General features: G+C 41.3%; 1 protein-coding gene across 1 annotated transcript in view; it reads right to left on the bottom strand.

The window, feature by feature from the left end:
• The window catches only part of NAD-ME1 (NAD-dependent malic enzyme 1), a 185,164-nt gene that overhangs the window by 48,367 nt on the left and 123,359 nt on the right, over positions 1-13,438 (bottom strand). The window contains exon 12 of the mRNA XM_089995612.1: positions 2,899-2,964. Coding sequence (XP_089851738.1) covers positions 2,899-2,964 — 66 coding nt within the window. The remainder of the gene's footprint in view (positions 1-2,898; positions 2,965-13,438) is intronic.

Here is a 13,438-nt window from a genome sequence, read left to right as displayed (position 1 = left end):
CTTCTTTTGATTTAACTGCTTATACTGATGTCGATCGGGGAGGTAATCCCAATGATCGAATCTCAACCACTGGTTTTTGTATTTTCTTAGGGGATTCGCTTATTTCTTTGAGGTGCAATAAGCAGCAAAAAGTATCATTGTCTTCAACAGAAGCTGAATATCGTGCCATGGAGACTATAACTATGAAGATTGTATGGCTTAGAAGTCTTCTTTGTGATATTAGGGCCATCATCTCAATTCCTTCCAAGATGTGCTATGACAACAAGAGTGTGATTTACATTGCAAGCAATCATACTTTCACTTTCCATGAGCGTGCCAAGCATGTTGAAATGGATTGTCACTATATTCGAGATGAATACCTCAGGGGAATTATTACATTACCTTTTTTTATATCAGAATATCAGCTGATTGACTTCTTCATCAAGACGCTTCTGACTCCTCGCTTCTTGTTTCTCCTTAGCAAACTTTTCATTTTCTCCCCGTAAAGTTTGAGTGGTCTTAAAATATATATATATATTCTTCTTTGTGTATTTATATCAAAATACCTGATAGGGTATTTTGGTAATTTTTCTATACATTTATTTTTTCTTAGGTTTTCCTTTTCTTATTTTTTTATTCTTTTTCTTCTTTTTTCTTTTTTATTTCCAATGTATTGGGACCATTGGGGGGGGGGCACCTTTATAGTCATTGGGGTCCCCAACGATCATTAATATGACCATTGGGGCTCCCCAACGACTATAATGAGAGCCCCAATGGCCCCCTCTTATTAGCTTCTCCCTCTTCTATAAATTGAGGTGCTCTCCCTCATGTAAACTTTTTTTTCTCTTTTTCACTCATCAATAATATTCTTCTTTGCCTTTTTGGCATTGGCCCCTTAGTGGGTTTGTGTATTATGCACATTATGTGCTTGTGCTACTTGGCTCTTTGTTAAACTCTTTTAAGAGTTATCTTATTATTTGTATTTTTGCATCTTCCATTACAATATCTTATGCAACTAAAGTTATGTTGCCTCTCATAAAAGTGTTGAGATTAGTGGATGTAGATGAGGTTGCTATGGGTTTTTTGTACGAGGCAATGGACAGAACAAAGGAGGAAATTGCTTAAAATCTTGGTAATGTGGAAAACAAATATAAGCCTATTTGGGAGATCATTGACAAACAATGGGACTTGCAACTCCATAAGTCTTTGCATACAGTTGCCTATTATTTAAACCCTTAATTTCATTATATCAACTTCAACCCAGATGGAGAAGTTATGAGTGGTTTTTATGATTGTTTTAAAAAACTGGTTTCTGATGCAAATGTTCGATTGAAAATTATAACAAAAATTGATACATTTAAAAAGGCAAAGGAGTTGTTTGGCAGAGAGACACCCATTACAACAAAGAAACTAAAAAGTCCTGGTAAGTTTGCAATGTTTTTATTGTTTTTTATTAAAACCATGCATTTAAAAATGTAAAGGGGTTGTGTCATTATTAATGTTTTTATTATTTTTTATTATTTTATTTGAATGCAGCTAATTGGTGGAGTTCATTTGGGCACAAAAACCTTAAATTGATGAATTTTGTAATTCAAATTCTAAGTTTGACGTGTAGTGCATCGGGTTGTGAGAGAAATTAGAGTACCTTCTCATTGATATGTGTCACTATCTGATTTTGTATTTTGTTTTTTAAATACATTTATATAGGTTCAGTTATTTTATAATTGATTATCAATAAATTTGGAATTATAAGTGCATTTAAAACGGAGGAATAGACTTGAACAAGAGAAGATGAATGCATCGGTTTTTGTTATGTATAATATAAAGTTAAGGGAGAGAAATATGAGGAAGAGGGTTACCAAAGACCCTATATGTCTAGATAATATAGACTAAGATGATAAGTGGATTGTTGAACAAGAATATCTAGTATTGCCTAATGATCCCAATTGGTTGAACCCAAACTTCAACATAAATACCATTAAGTATGTACCTATTGCAAAAATCATTTCACATCATGATTCACAAAGTAATTCTAAGTAAGACAATTCATCAAGAGCTCTAGGTAAAACTATATTCCTTTTACTTGCTATGAATATAAGTGTATTTTTTAATTATATGCAATAAGTATTTAATATATGATTTTTTATTGAAGAAAAAAGAAAAGAAAAAGCAGTGATTAAGGACGTGGAGGAAGAAAGTGCAAATGATGAAGAGACAGATAATGAGGATGAGAACCCGTTTATATGGATTCATCAGATGATGATATTGAACGCTTGGATATAGATGATGACGAGACACAAAGGCCTGGACAATAATTTATATCATGGGATTATGTTTTTTGGATCCTTCATTTGCACTTGTGGATGTTGTAAACTTATAATATTCTCATTTTAGAGAGTTTTAAATAAATACACTAACATTGGCTGTCAATTCTAATTTGCATTTTTTGATAATGACATGATGTTGAGAAATTTAATTGCTAGTGATTTTGTTAATTTTTTATTGAATGTTCATATTTTATTTTTTAGATACTTACATAGATCAAGTTTCATTATCATTATTTTTACATGTTAATCTCATATTTTCCGGTATTTATTTGAGATTTTCTATTTTGTATTGATTGTTGCTTCATTAATAAAGCATTTCTTTTATTTGTTTGTATTTGTAGATATTTTTAAATGTTTTTTAAGTTTAAAAAAAATTGAGGCTTATGCCTCGCTTTAGTTTTTGATGGAGCGCTACGCTACGCTACGCCTCAAACACTTTTCACAACATTGCGGCTAGCTTTCAATTTAAAACCTAAGGAGGGAACAACAAGGCTGCCTTTTCATTTTAATGCAAAGCAAAAAGTTTCAAGAACATAGGTATGCAGAATACTGTCATCTAGCAATTTTTTAGTTAAAGTAAATCATTTTGTACCTCTTTAGAGAACAGACCTCCCACTGCAGATAACCCAAGCAGCACATCTGGCCTTACTTTTTGGACCTTGTTCACACAAGATATTAAACCATATGTCAATTATCATGAGCAACAACAGAAAAAAAAATAAAATAAAATGAACAACCATTGACGGGTTTCTGTATAAAATGCCATATTTGTACCCGTGTTACCTAGTACTTAGCATCCTCCAATTTCTATAGCACATTATTTTGCTATAAATGTTAGCATGCAACAACCAATCACTAATTCTTGAATGAATGAAACAAATTTTTCAGTATTGTGTGCTAGAGCAAGTAAAGAATCACAAACAGTTTTTTCCCAACAAGAAACATGCACTAAGAGTTAAAAAAGAATCTTAGAACTACTAAAAAGTCTCCACCGATGAAGTCTTAGATAAACAGTATTTTGTCTATCATGTACTTGAAAATGCTTACTCCTCACTGTACAATTTCTCCCTATGATTTTATGTTGAAGGGGAGATCATCTTATATTTATTCTCGCACATGTACATAGTATAGGATGTAACTTATAACAATCAACCAGATTAGTCCTCACATTTTCACAATTGTCATATGGAATCAAAATGAGGTCTACTAACCACACCATCATGAATTCATCTATCTGTTTATCAATCACAAACCATTTATCTATATATTCGCTGTCACAAGATAAAAAGTGCTGACGAAGATGGGACTGAATGAGCATTTTTCATTCATTAACTTGTGAAAGAATCACGAGAATCTATGGGCAGGGTTGGCTAGGGATTGTATGACACATGAAAAACAAAGAATCAAAATTACACTAGTCACTGCATCATGTGCATGTACACACCCCAAAAACCATGATTGATGAACTTGTCATGGGCCAAAAATTTAAAACAGTAGGAGCACCCAAAAAGTCACTAACAAATAAAAATTTCCACAAATTGATATAGCCATCAAGATATGGGATCTGATATGATGGAAATCCAACTCAACATGCTTACTCCTTTAATTGACATGAAATACTGGCTGCTTATATAGCATTCTTTTTATTATGAAGAGCAATGTACAAGGGCAAAAGCCACCAATGTAAAAACCCAAAAAAAAAATACAACTTGGATTTGGGACGGACCCGGACCCGGACCCGACAAGGACCCAATGGAGGCACCGCCTCCCTCGTGCCTTCTAAAGACAGCGAGGCAGGAGAGGGGTTACGAAACCCCTTCCCCTCTTTGCTCTCTCGTCTCTCTCCCGATCGACCCCCCCTGCCGATCTTGCATTCGATGAGCACGGCCACCGGCATCCCACCACCGACGACCCTCCTCCCCCCGATGAGCTCTCCAGCAACCTCCAGGTACGCACCCTTTCCCCTCGTTCTTCTTCTCATTTTCCCTCCATCGCCTCCTCTTCATCTTTTCTTTTCTCCTCCCTTCCGTCGACAGACAGGGGCAAAAGCCCCTTCCTGTCGGTCTTTTACGGCAAGGAAGGGCCGTCCGACAGGGGCTTTAGCCCCTACCAGTTTGCCGACAGGTCAGCAGGGGTAAAACCCCTACCGCCTGTGAGAAGGGTTCCTGCAGGGGGTTTTGAGGCCCCTGCCTGCCCTTTTGTCTTCACCAGGGAGGGTCGAGACCCCTCCCTGTCTCCTTTTTCACAGGGAGGGTCGAGCCCCTCCCTGTTCCCCTATTTAGGTGCGCAGGGGAGGATCTGACTCTCCCTGCCTTCGATCTTCACAGAGGAGGGCTAGACCCTCCCTGCCTTCGTAGTACGCAAGAGGGGTCGAGCTCCCTCCTTACTCCCTCTGATTTCAGGGAGGGGTCGAGCCCCCTCCCTGCTCCTTGTGCTCCCTGCGGCCGAGGGAGGGATCAAACCCCCTCCCTGCACCATCTTTAGCAGGGGAGGGGCCCAACCTCCTCCCTGCTCCCTGTTACGACAGGGGAGGGGGGCAAGCCCCTCCCTGCTCCCCCGTTGTTCAGGGGACGGGTCGAGACCCCTCCCTGCTCCCTCTTCTCTGGCGCCAGGCAAGGGCTTCATCCCCTGCCTCTTTGCGTATTCGGCAAGCAGGGGCGAAGCCCCTTCCCTCCCCCCCTTTTTGATCGACGGGCAGGGGCCTCGCCCCTACCTCCTTGCATGCTCGACAGACAGGGGTGAATCCCCATGCCTCCCCTTTGTTGTTGACAGGCAGAGGCTTTGCCCCTGCAACTCTTCTACTTTGTCAGGCAGGGGTGCAACCCTGCCTACCCTCGGTTTATGAGGGCAGGGGTGCAACCCCCTGCCTCCTAGTAGTTTGCTGACAGCAAGTCAACAGGGGCTCACAACCCCTACCCCTGCTTCTTGCGCTTATAGCAGGTGTGCAAGGGCACGATGCCCCTGCCTCCGTTTCCTTCACGTTAGGTCAGCGGCAGTGCCCCCGACCTTTTGTTTTTGGTGTTAGTTTGCTAAGACTGTCGCTTTTGCCGCTCGTACGATGGATCTCGCTCACACTCCGCGACCCGAGCCGTCAATCGTTTACACCCGCAGGCGCCAGCAAGCTTGTAATTCCTCAAGGTAGGGAAAGATTGCACGAAGGACTTGGACAATTGAATTGAATTCAATTAACTAAAAGGACAATTAAATAAATATATATGCATATATATATTTATACGAGTATGCAGTTAACTCAAAGACGTGGTTTCGCGATCTTTGTCCTTTACTTTCTGTCAGTCTTTACTTTGTCGTCGCGCTCTGCGCCCAGGCTTTGTGTTTGCACTCCTGCTCATAGTCTTTACTTTGTCGTCGCGCTTTGCGCCCAGGCTCCTGCTTTTGCAAATGTTTCGTTACTGCCATGCCATTGCAGATGACGCTCAGGTTTTCGCTCATTGCATGTGCTATACAGGCATCCTCGTGGAGGATGCAAGGAGCATTTATCGCTCTCCCTCTTGCGACAAGAGTTGAGTCGGGAGCTTAACGATACATCCTCGTCTAAGGAAAGGGATCCCTAGCAGGGATCCTGTCTTTTCGAGTGAGCAGACCTGCAAAGTAGACTTAAGAATTTAAGAAGTTGTGCAAAAACATCAAAGACTGACCAAATCGAAGTATTTGGAAGGATGTGATTGGCTGATTCTGTTCGTCTATCTGACATATCTCGGGTAACCCCGAATTGGGGCTTGAGCAAACTTCTTAGCGGGGGTTCTGTTAAGAAACTCGTATCTTGTCTATCGAGCCCGGTATCGAGTCATACGAGGCATGTAGATACCACGATAGCGGATGATATTATAGAAATTGCATGCCAAATATTGGTACAAGCTGTGGGTTATTTCAAAAGATAAAGAATGTTAAAAGTAAAGTTTGAGAAACATTACATCTTTGCGAAACACTTTTGTTGAGGCTCCTATTGAGGAACTATACCCCTTTCATCCTAGAGTACTTGTAGTCGTGCACTACACATTCATACTGCGATGATCGGATGAGACGATCGTGCGACCTCGAACAGTGCTAAATGCACAATACTGTAAACACATAAAAATGGGATCGCCTTTACAGGTAAGATGCTCATTTGGTCAAAAGACCAGAGCATATAGAATGAGTCGTCAGTTAATTTACCCCTGACGCACTCATTCACTTATTATAGTCTGTCAAGGGAGAGGACAGAGCGATACACACTCCAATGGACAGGTTGTTCACCCCACAGGCAAAGATTCGGTCTCCCCAGTCATTGGAGTTAGGGGAAGGGACTACCAGACATTATCCTAAGTGGTAGATCCCATGGACTTCTGCAGAAGTTGGATGCATCCGTTGCCAAGTACCTGCCTTTGGGGAATCCTCTCTCGGCTGAAAGCCGTCCCCTTAGGAGCGGACTCAACTAGCTATTCAGGTTATTGAAAATACATAGAATAACAGACGCCCGAACTAGTCTCAATTGTTTCTACGATTTGTCTGCGCGTACCTGCAGGCCAGTAATATCGAAACATAAAGTCTCTTCACACTGGTTGATGGGTCATAAGACTTTCGTGCGTTTTGGATACATATTTTTGTCAAGTAAAAGCTTACCGATGAAATTACGTATGACTTTGGTGTCTCCAAGATTCTTATGATTATGATGCTTATGCAGGTAAATGACACATCATGCCTACATAGTTGTATTGCAGAAGATTGCATTATGATTGTTTGTGTGAATATATCATACTTGTATAACATGATTGATAAGTATCATGAATATTTGATTAAAATGTCTTAAGATATGTAGGTGAGTTACACGCTAGAAAGGTCGAATGTAATGTGCTTTGAGATAAGAATTGTGAATGCATATGATGATACAATGATCTAAATATTTGCACATATAACTTGAATCCTATGTAAATTTATTGAACTACGTAGGAGTTACATATGTTGATGTTTAGTTGATTTATATTATGCAATCTGCATGTTCTCATGTGTATAGAAGTCATGCTTTGTTTATGCATGCTTTGATGTCCTATTTGAGGAATGCAATGTTCCTTGTAGCAATGATACGATGCATAGTATTATATGCTTCTGTATGATGTGATTGAAATGCCACATGATAAGAAATGTTGAAAGCATGCGATAAATGTTCATGGTTCATGGAACCTTATTGGAGGAATGTGTAATCTTGTGATTTGTTTTACCATGTGAAGTGATACGATGCATATTGCCGGTATACATGTTTGTGCCCATATTGATGGCTATTGACCCCAAGAGCAGTCAATTGTTCGGAGCAGTCGATTGTATTGATACATGTATCACTGAATATAGTATCTGTTGAGGACCTGATCTCCAAAAGATTATCTGTTGTGAGGGTGTGTATGATTAAGATCATGTGACCCGGCTAGAGCGGTAGAATCTCTGTGAGGATGTACATTGTCCAAGAGCGGGTAGCCACAAAGACGGTGAACTCCTGTGAAGAAGTGTATTGTCCAAGACCAGGTATACCATCTAGGGTGGTAATTTCTTATGAGGTTGTACATTTCCCAGACCAAGTGATCCAGCGTTGATCTTATTAATTATAATAGTGTCTATCGACCTTGAGAGCGGTCATTTGTGTTGATGCGTGTATCACAATAATTTTTATTGGATATGGCATTTGTTGAGGACCGGGTTCCCAAAGGATTCTCTGTGAGGGTATGTATGATCAAGATCTAGTAAATCGGCTAGAGTGGTAGATTCTCTATGAGGATGTACACTGTCCAAGAGCAGGTAGCCACAAAGACGGTGAACTCCTGCGAAGAAGTGTATTGTCCAAGACCAGGTATACCATCTAGGGTGGTAATTTCTTATGAGGTTGTACATTTCCCAGACCAAGTGATCCAGCGTTGATCTTATTAATTATAATAGTGTCTATCGACCTTGAGAGCGGTCATTTGTGTTGATGCGTGTATCACAATAATTTTTATTGGATATGGCATTTGTTGAGGACCGGGTTCCCAAAGGATTCTCTGTGAGGGTATGTATGATCAAGATCTAGTAAATCGGCTAGAGTGGTAGATTCTCTATGAGGATGTACACTGTCCAAGAGCAGGTAGCCGCAAAGACGGTGAACTCCTATGAGGAAGTATATTGTCCAAGACCAGGTATACCATCTAGGGCGGTAATTCCTTGTGAGGTCGTACATTTCCCAGACCAAGCGATCCGATGTGGAACTTGTGATTTTGATTACCATAAAAGGTTATAGTGAGCTGTGATGATCTTCTGAGATTGATTGAAATAACCAATTATGAATTTATAGATTTGGCATTCTTTTATAGCATGATTACATGCAGGACTCAGATGTGAGAATCAGATCTTTGTTGATTCTTGATCATGATATAAGATAATGTTTTTGTAACGCCCCAAAATTTCGACTTGTGATTTCGAAAACCTTATCGAAAAACCTTTCAAAAATTTAAAGTTTAATATTTAAAAACAACAACGGAAGACATTTAGAAAGGAACACAAGTCAACAATTCTGGGTACGTTAGCTGAAAAACCATCATTCACATGTACAACTTAAAGGAATTTAAGAAATAAGGCAATAGATTAAAATATGCAGTTTATTACAAAATGAGCATTTTATTCCAAAGTTCAATAAATCTAAGAAAACTCCAAAAAGTCTCAGAGCCAAGCCGCCAGCAGAGAGAAGACAAATCTTGATCCATGTTGCACCATGCCATCGGCTGCCAGTAAAGTCCTACTCCTCACCTGCCCATGGAATCGGTCAGTTTCATAACAAACCAGTAGGTGCACGAACAGATAAGTAGAATGAAAATAAAACAGGACATTCATGAGATAAGCAGTTATGATATTTAAGTAATTAAAGCAGTTGTAGTCTATTTTAACAAATGTAATAAGTGCAAAGAAAAGCAATGTAAGTATCAGTCATCTATATCTAATCATGAATATATTCTTTAAATTATGATATTAACTGGCATGTGAGTACGCACAGACGCGAAACGTAGAAACAGCCGAGACCGATCCGGGGGTTTATTATGTCAGGTGTTTTCATTAACCCGGATGGCTGACTGAGTCCGCTCCTAAGGGGACGGTCAGTGACCAAGAGAGTAAATCCCCAAAGGCATTCGTGGCCCATGAATGCATCCAACTTCTGCAGAAGTGCCTGGGAGTTACCGCCTAGGATAATTTATGGTAATCCCATTTCCCCTAACTCCGATGACTGGGGAAAACCGAGTCTTTTGCTCGTGGGGTGGTTGTTAACAACCTGTCCATCGGAGTCTTTGTACCATCCATCCTCTCCCTTGATGAACCATGAAGATCGGATGGGTACGACGGGGGTTTCTTAACCGCCGCCCCATCCTACATGCTCTGGTCCATTAGACCCACTCGAGCATCTTGCCTGTGAAGGCGAAATGGTCACCATTTATGTGATCTCAGCAATGTGCTAATTGCACTCATCGAGGTTGCTACAACCTCATCAACCCACCATCGTAACCCACATGGGACGTACTTGTCCAAAAGTACGATCATACCTTCCTAGAGGTACAACTACGATAATGTTTTATGATTTCTTTGGTTCCTACATGACATGTTTTGCTTTTTCTGAGCAATTGGCCTGTGGAGGCCGATATTATCACATCAAAATCAATAAAGTGTAAATTTCACACTTCAATACACTCTCTGTTCTTACATAAAATTCATACCGTACCTGCCTTAAGGTTCGATTACAATAGCAATTGCAGTGCATTCTGAGTCTATTCACAAAATCTACCTTAAGTATGCAGTTTCAAAGGAATAAGCATGCAAAATAGACAATTATCAGTTAAGTAATCTTACACGTAAACAGGCATGCCAATTAAACTACTTGATGAGTCTACCCAAAGAATTTACATTATGCAATTTCAAAAGAATCACAAAGAGTAAACTTTGACCAGTCAATATTTCTTCAGATACGCAAGTATGCAAAATAACTATTCTATCTCAGAAGTCTTATTTTATTTTGTTCATACATACTATTCGTGCAACTTTCCCCTACCTCGGGATGTCGTGTAGCTGCGTGCGTCTACGCGTGTAGATGATACGAGGCTCGGGCCGCGGAGCCAGAGCGAGGGGTCCGATGCGAGGTCTGCAACAGTGCTACGTTAATTATCATGCGAAAAAAATAGAAGGAACAAGCCTGCCTACATGAAAAAAGAGAGGCAGCAGGGGTGTGCCCCTGCTGGCCGAAATCAAAAAAACGACAAGGGGCGAGCCCTTGCTTGCAGACAGCCGCGGGGTGACAGGGCTAAGCCCTCTGTCGAAAATAATACCGAGGCGGTAGGGGGGGTCAGCCCCTGCCAAGAACAATCAAGTGGCAGGGGCTCAGCCCCTGCCTGCAATAATGAAAGTGGCAGGGGCTGAGCCCCTGCCAGAACCGATTAGGTGGCAGGGGCTGAGCCCCTGCCTGCGAAAATGAAAGTGGCAGGAGCTCGGCCCCTGCCGGCAACAATGAAAGTGGCAGAGGCTGAGCCCCTGCCAGAACCGATTAGGTGGCAGGGGCTGAGCCCCTGCCTGCGAAAAATGAAAGTGGCAGGGGCTGAGCCCCTGCCAGAACCGATTAAGTGGCAGGGGCTGAGCCCCTGCTGGCAAAATGAAAGTGGCAGGGGCTCAGCCCCTGCCATTAACAATTATGTGGCAGGGGCTCAGCCCCTGCCAACAAAAGAAGAGTGGCAGGGGGTATTCCCTGCCCTCCCAGAAGCCAGGGGGCGGCAGGGGGGTGAGCCCCTGCCAGCCCAACAAAATAAAGGGCGACAGGGGCATTGCCCCTGCCAGCCTAAACAGGAAGGCGGCAGGGGCACTACCCCTGCGCACCAGAACACAAGAGGCAGCGGGGCGAGCCCCCGCCTGCCGAAAAAACAAGAAGCGGCAGGGGCATTGCCCCTGCCTAAAGGTGGTCGAAAGGTGGCAGGGGAACTGACCCCTGCCGAAAGAGAGACCGGGGTGGGGGTGACAGGGAGGGAAACCGACCTCCCATCAGTTTCCCTGTCACCCACAGAGGTGAGGGAGTGTCGCAGGGGCCATTGGTCGCCTGCCGGCACTCCGGCGCACCCCTAGAGGGAAGAGGGGACGACAGGGGCCTTGCAGGCTGAAATAAAATGGGGACCTTCGAAACACGAGCTTTGATTAACAAGAGCAAGTGTCAAGAATGACACTAAAGCATAACCCTTAAAAAGGGTATAACTGGAAACAAAATAAAAATAAAAATGTATTCTTTATTGATATGAAAAACCAATTGCTTAAGAAGCATTGGAGTGAAATACAAGAGGGGCTGCACCCCTTTATATACACAGCTGAAAGAGGACTCAATAGAGCTGTTGGGCACAGTCCAACAGCTCTATTTAGAGCTGTTGGAATGTGTCAGTCCAACAGCTCTATTGCTAGTCAAGTCTGGACAGGACTTGACTAGCAACAATCATTCTAGTTCAAACTGAACTAGATGACATAAAGACAAAAAATAAAAATAAAGGAAAAAAAATACAGAAAAGAAAGAAATTAAAAATGTATTTATATATATATATAATAATATAATATTATTATATATACATATATGTACAGTTTTACATTTTAACACTCCCCCTCAAACTTACGGTACAATGAGCGAAAGTTTGTCTAAGAGAAAGTGAAATCGGGGAGCAGCGAGAGGCTTTGTAAAGAGGTCTGCTAACTGATATTCTGAAGTGACATATGGCAGATCAATTATCCCGTGTAGATATTCCTCTCTGACGTAGTGACAATCCATTTCGATGTGTTTGGTGTGTTCGTGGAATGTTCTGTTACTGGCAATGTAGATCGCACTTTTGTTGTCACAACACATTTGTGAAGCCTTTGTTGCTTCAACTCCCATGTCAGCAAGCAGTCGTCGGAGCCAAACTACTTCCATGGTCGTGGTTGCCATGGCTCTGTATTCAGCTTCGGTGGATGAGAGAGATACCTTCTGCTGCTTTTTACACCTCCACGAGATTAATGATTCCCCTAAAAAGACACAAAAGCCAGTGGTTGAGTGTCTGTTATTGGGCTCACCTCCCCAATCAGCATCAGTATATGCAATTAAATCAAGAGAAGAGGAGGAAGATAAGAAAAGTCCTCGTGAAAGAGAGGACTTGATGTATCTGATAATACGCATGACTGCTCCCATATGAACAGAAGTAGGAGCATGTTGAAATTGACTTGCTGTATGAACAGCATGTGCTATATCTGGTCTGGTAATGGATAGATAGGAAAGTGCCCCGACAAGCTGTCTGTAAGGAGTAGGGTCTGCAAGAAGTTCTCCATCATCAATCTTCATTTTAACATTAACAACTTCTGGAGTGTCAACTTTCTTATCATCAGTAATACCAGACCTGAAAACAATATCAAAAGCAAATTTAGTCTGAGATAATAAATATCCTCTAAGAGAATAAGCAACTTCAATGCCTAAAAAATATCTCAACAAGCCCAAATCAGTCATTTCAAAATGAGATTTAAGAAGTGTTTTGATTGTTTTAACTCCCTGTTTATCGCTTCCGGTGATGATCATATCATCCACATAGAGAAGAAGCACAATGATCCCTGCATCAGAATTCTTAATAAACAAAGCAGTGTCAGTTAAACAGAATTGAAAACCAATATCAATCATAACACGACTAAACCTATCATACCAAGCTTTTGGTGCTTGTTTAAGTCCATAAAGAGCTTTTTCTAAGCGAAGGACTTTACCCTTAGGAATACTTAGACCAGGAGGGGGTTCCATATATACTTCTTCAACTAGCTTTCCATTTAAAAAAGCATTTTTGACATCCATTTGAAAAATAGACCATTTTTTGATAGAAGCTAAGGCAATTAAGGTTCGGACAGTAGTCATACGAGCCACCGGAGCAAAGGTTTCTTCATAATCAATCCCATATTCTTGGGCATAACCTTTGACTACTAAACGGGCTTTATATCTTTCAAGAGTACCATCACTCTTGGTTTTAATTTTATAAACCCATCGACATCCTATAGTTTTCTTCCCTGGAGGAAGATCTTGAATATTCCATGTAGAAGCCTTTTCAAGTGCATCTAATTCAACTTTCATGGCTTCTATCCATTTGATATCA

The sequence above is a fragment of the Nuphar pumila genome, chromosome 2 (assembly GCF_984573655.1).
Source record: "Nuphar pumila chromosome 2, dmNupPumi1.hap1.1, whole genome shotgun sequence".
Taxonomy (NCBI): Eukaryota; Viridiplantae; Streptophyta; class Magnoliopsida; order Nymphaeales; family Nymphaeaceae; genus Nuphar; species Nuphar pumila.
The sequence above is the reverse complement of the archived record's forward strand: the minus strand, read 5'-3'. Positions and strand labels throughout refer to the sequence as shown.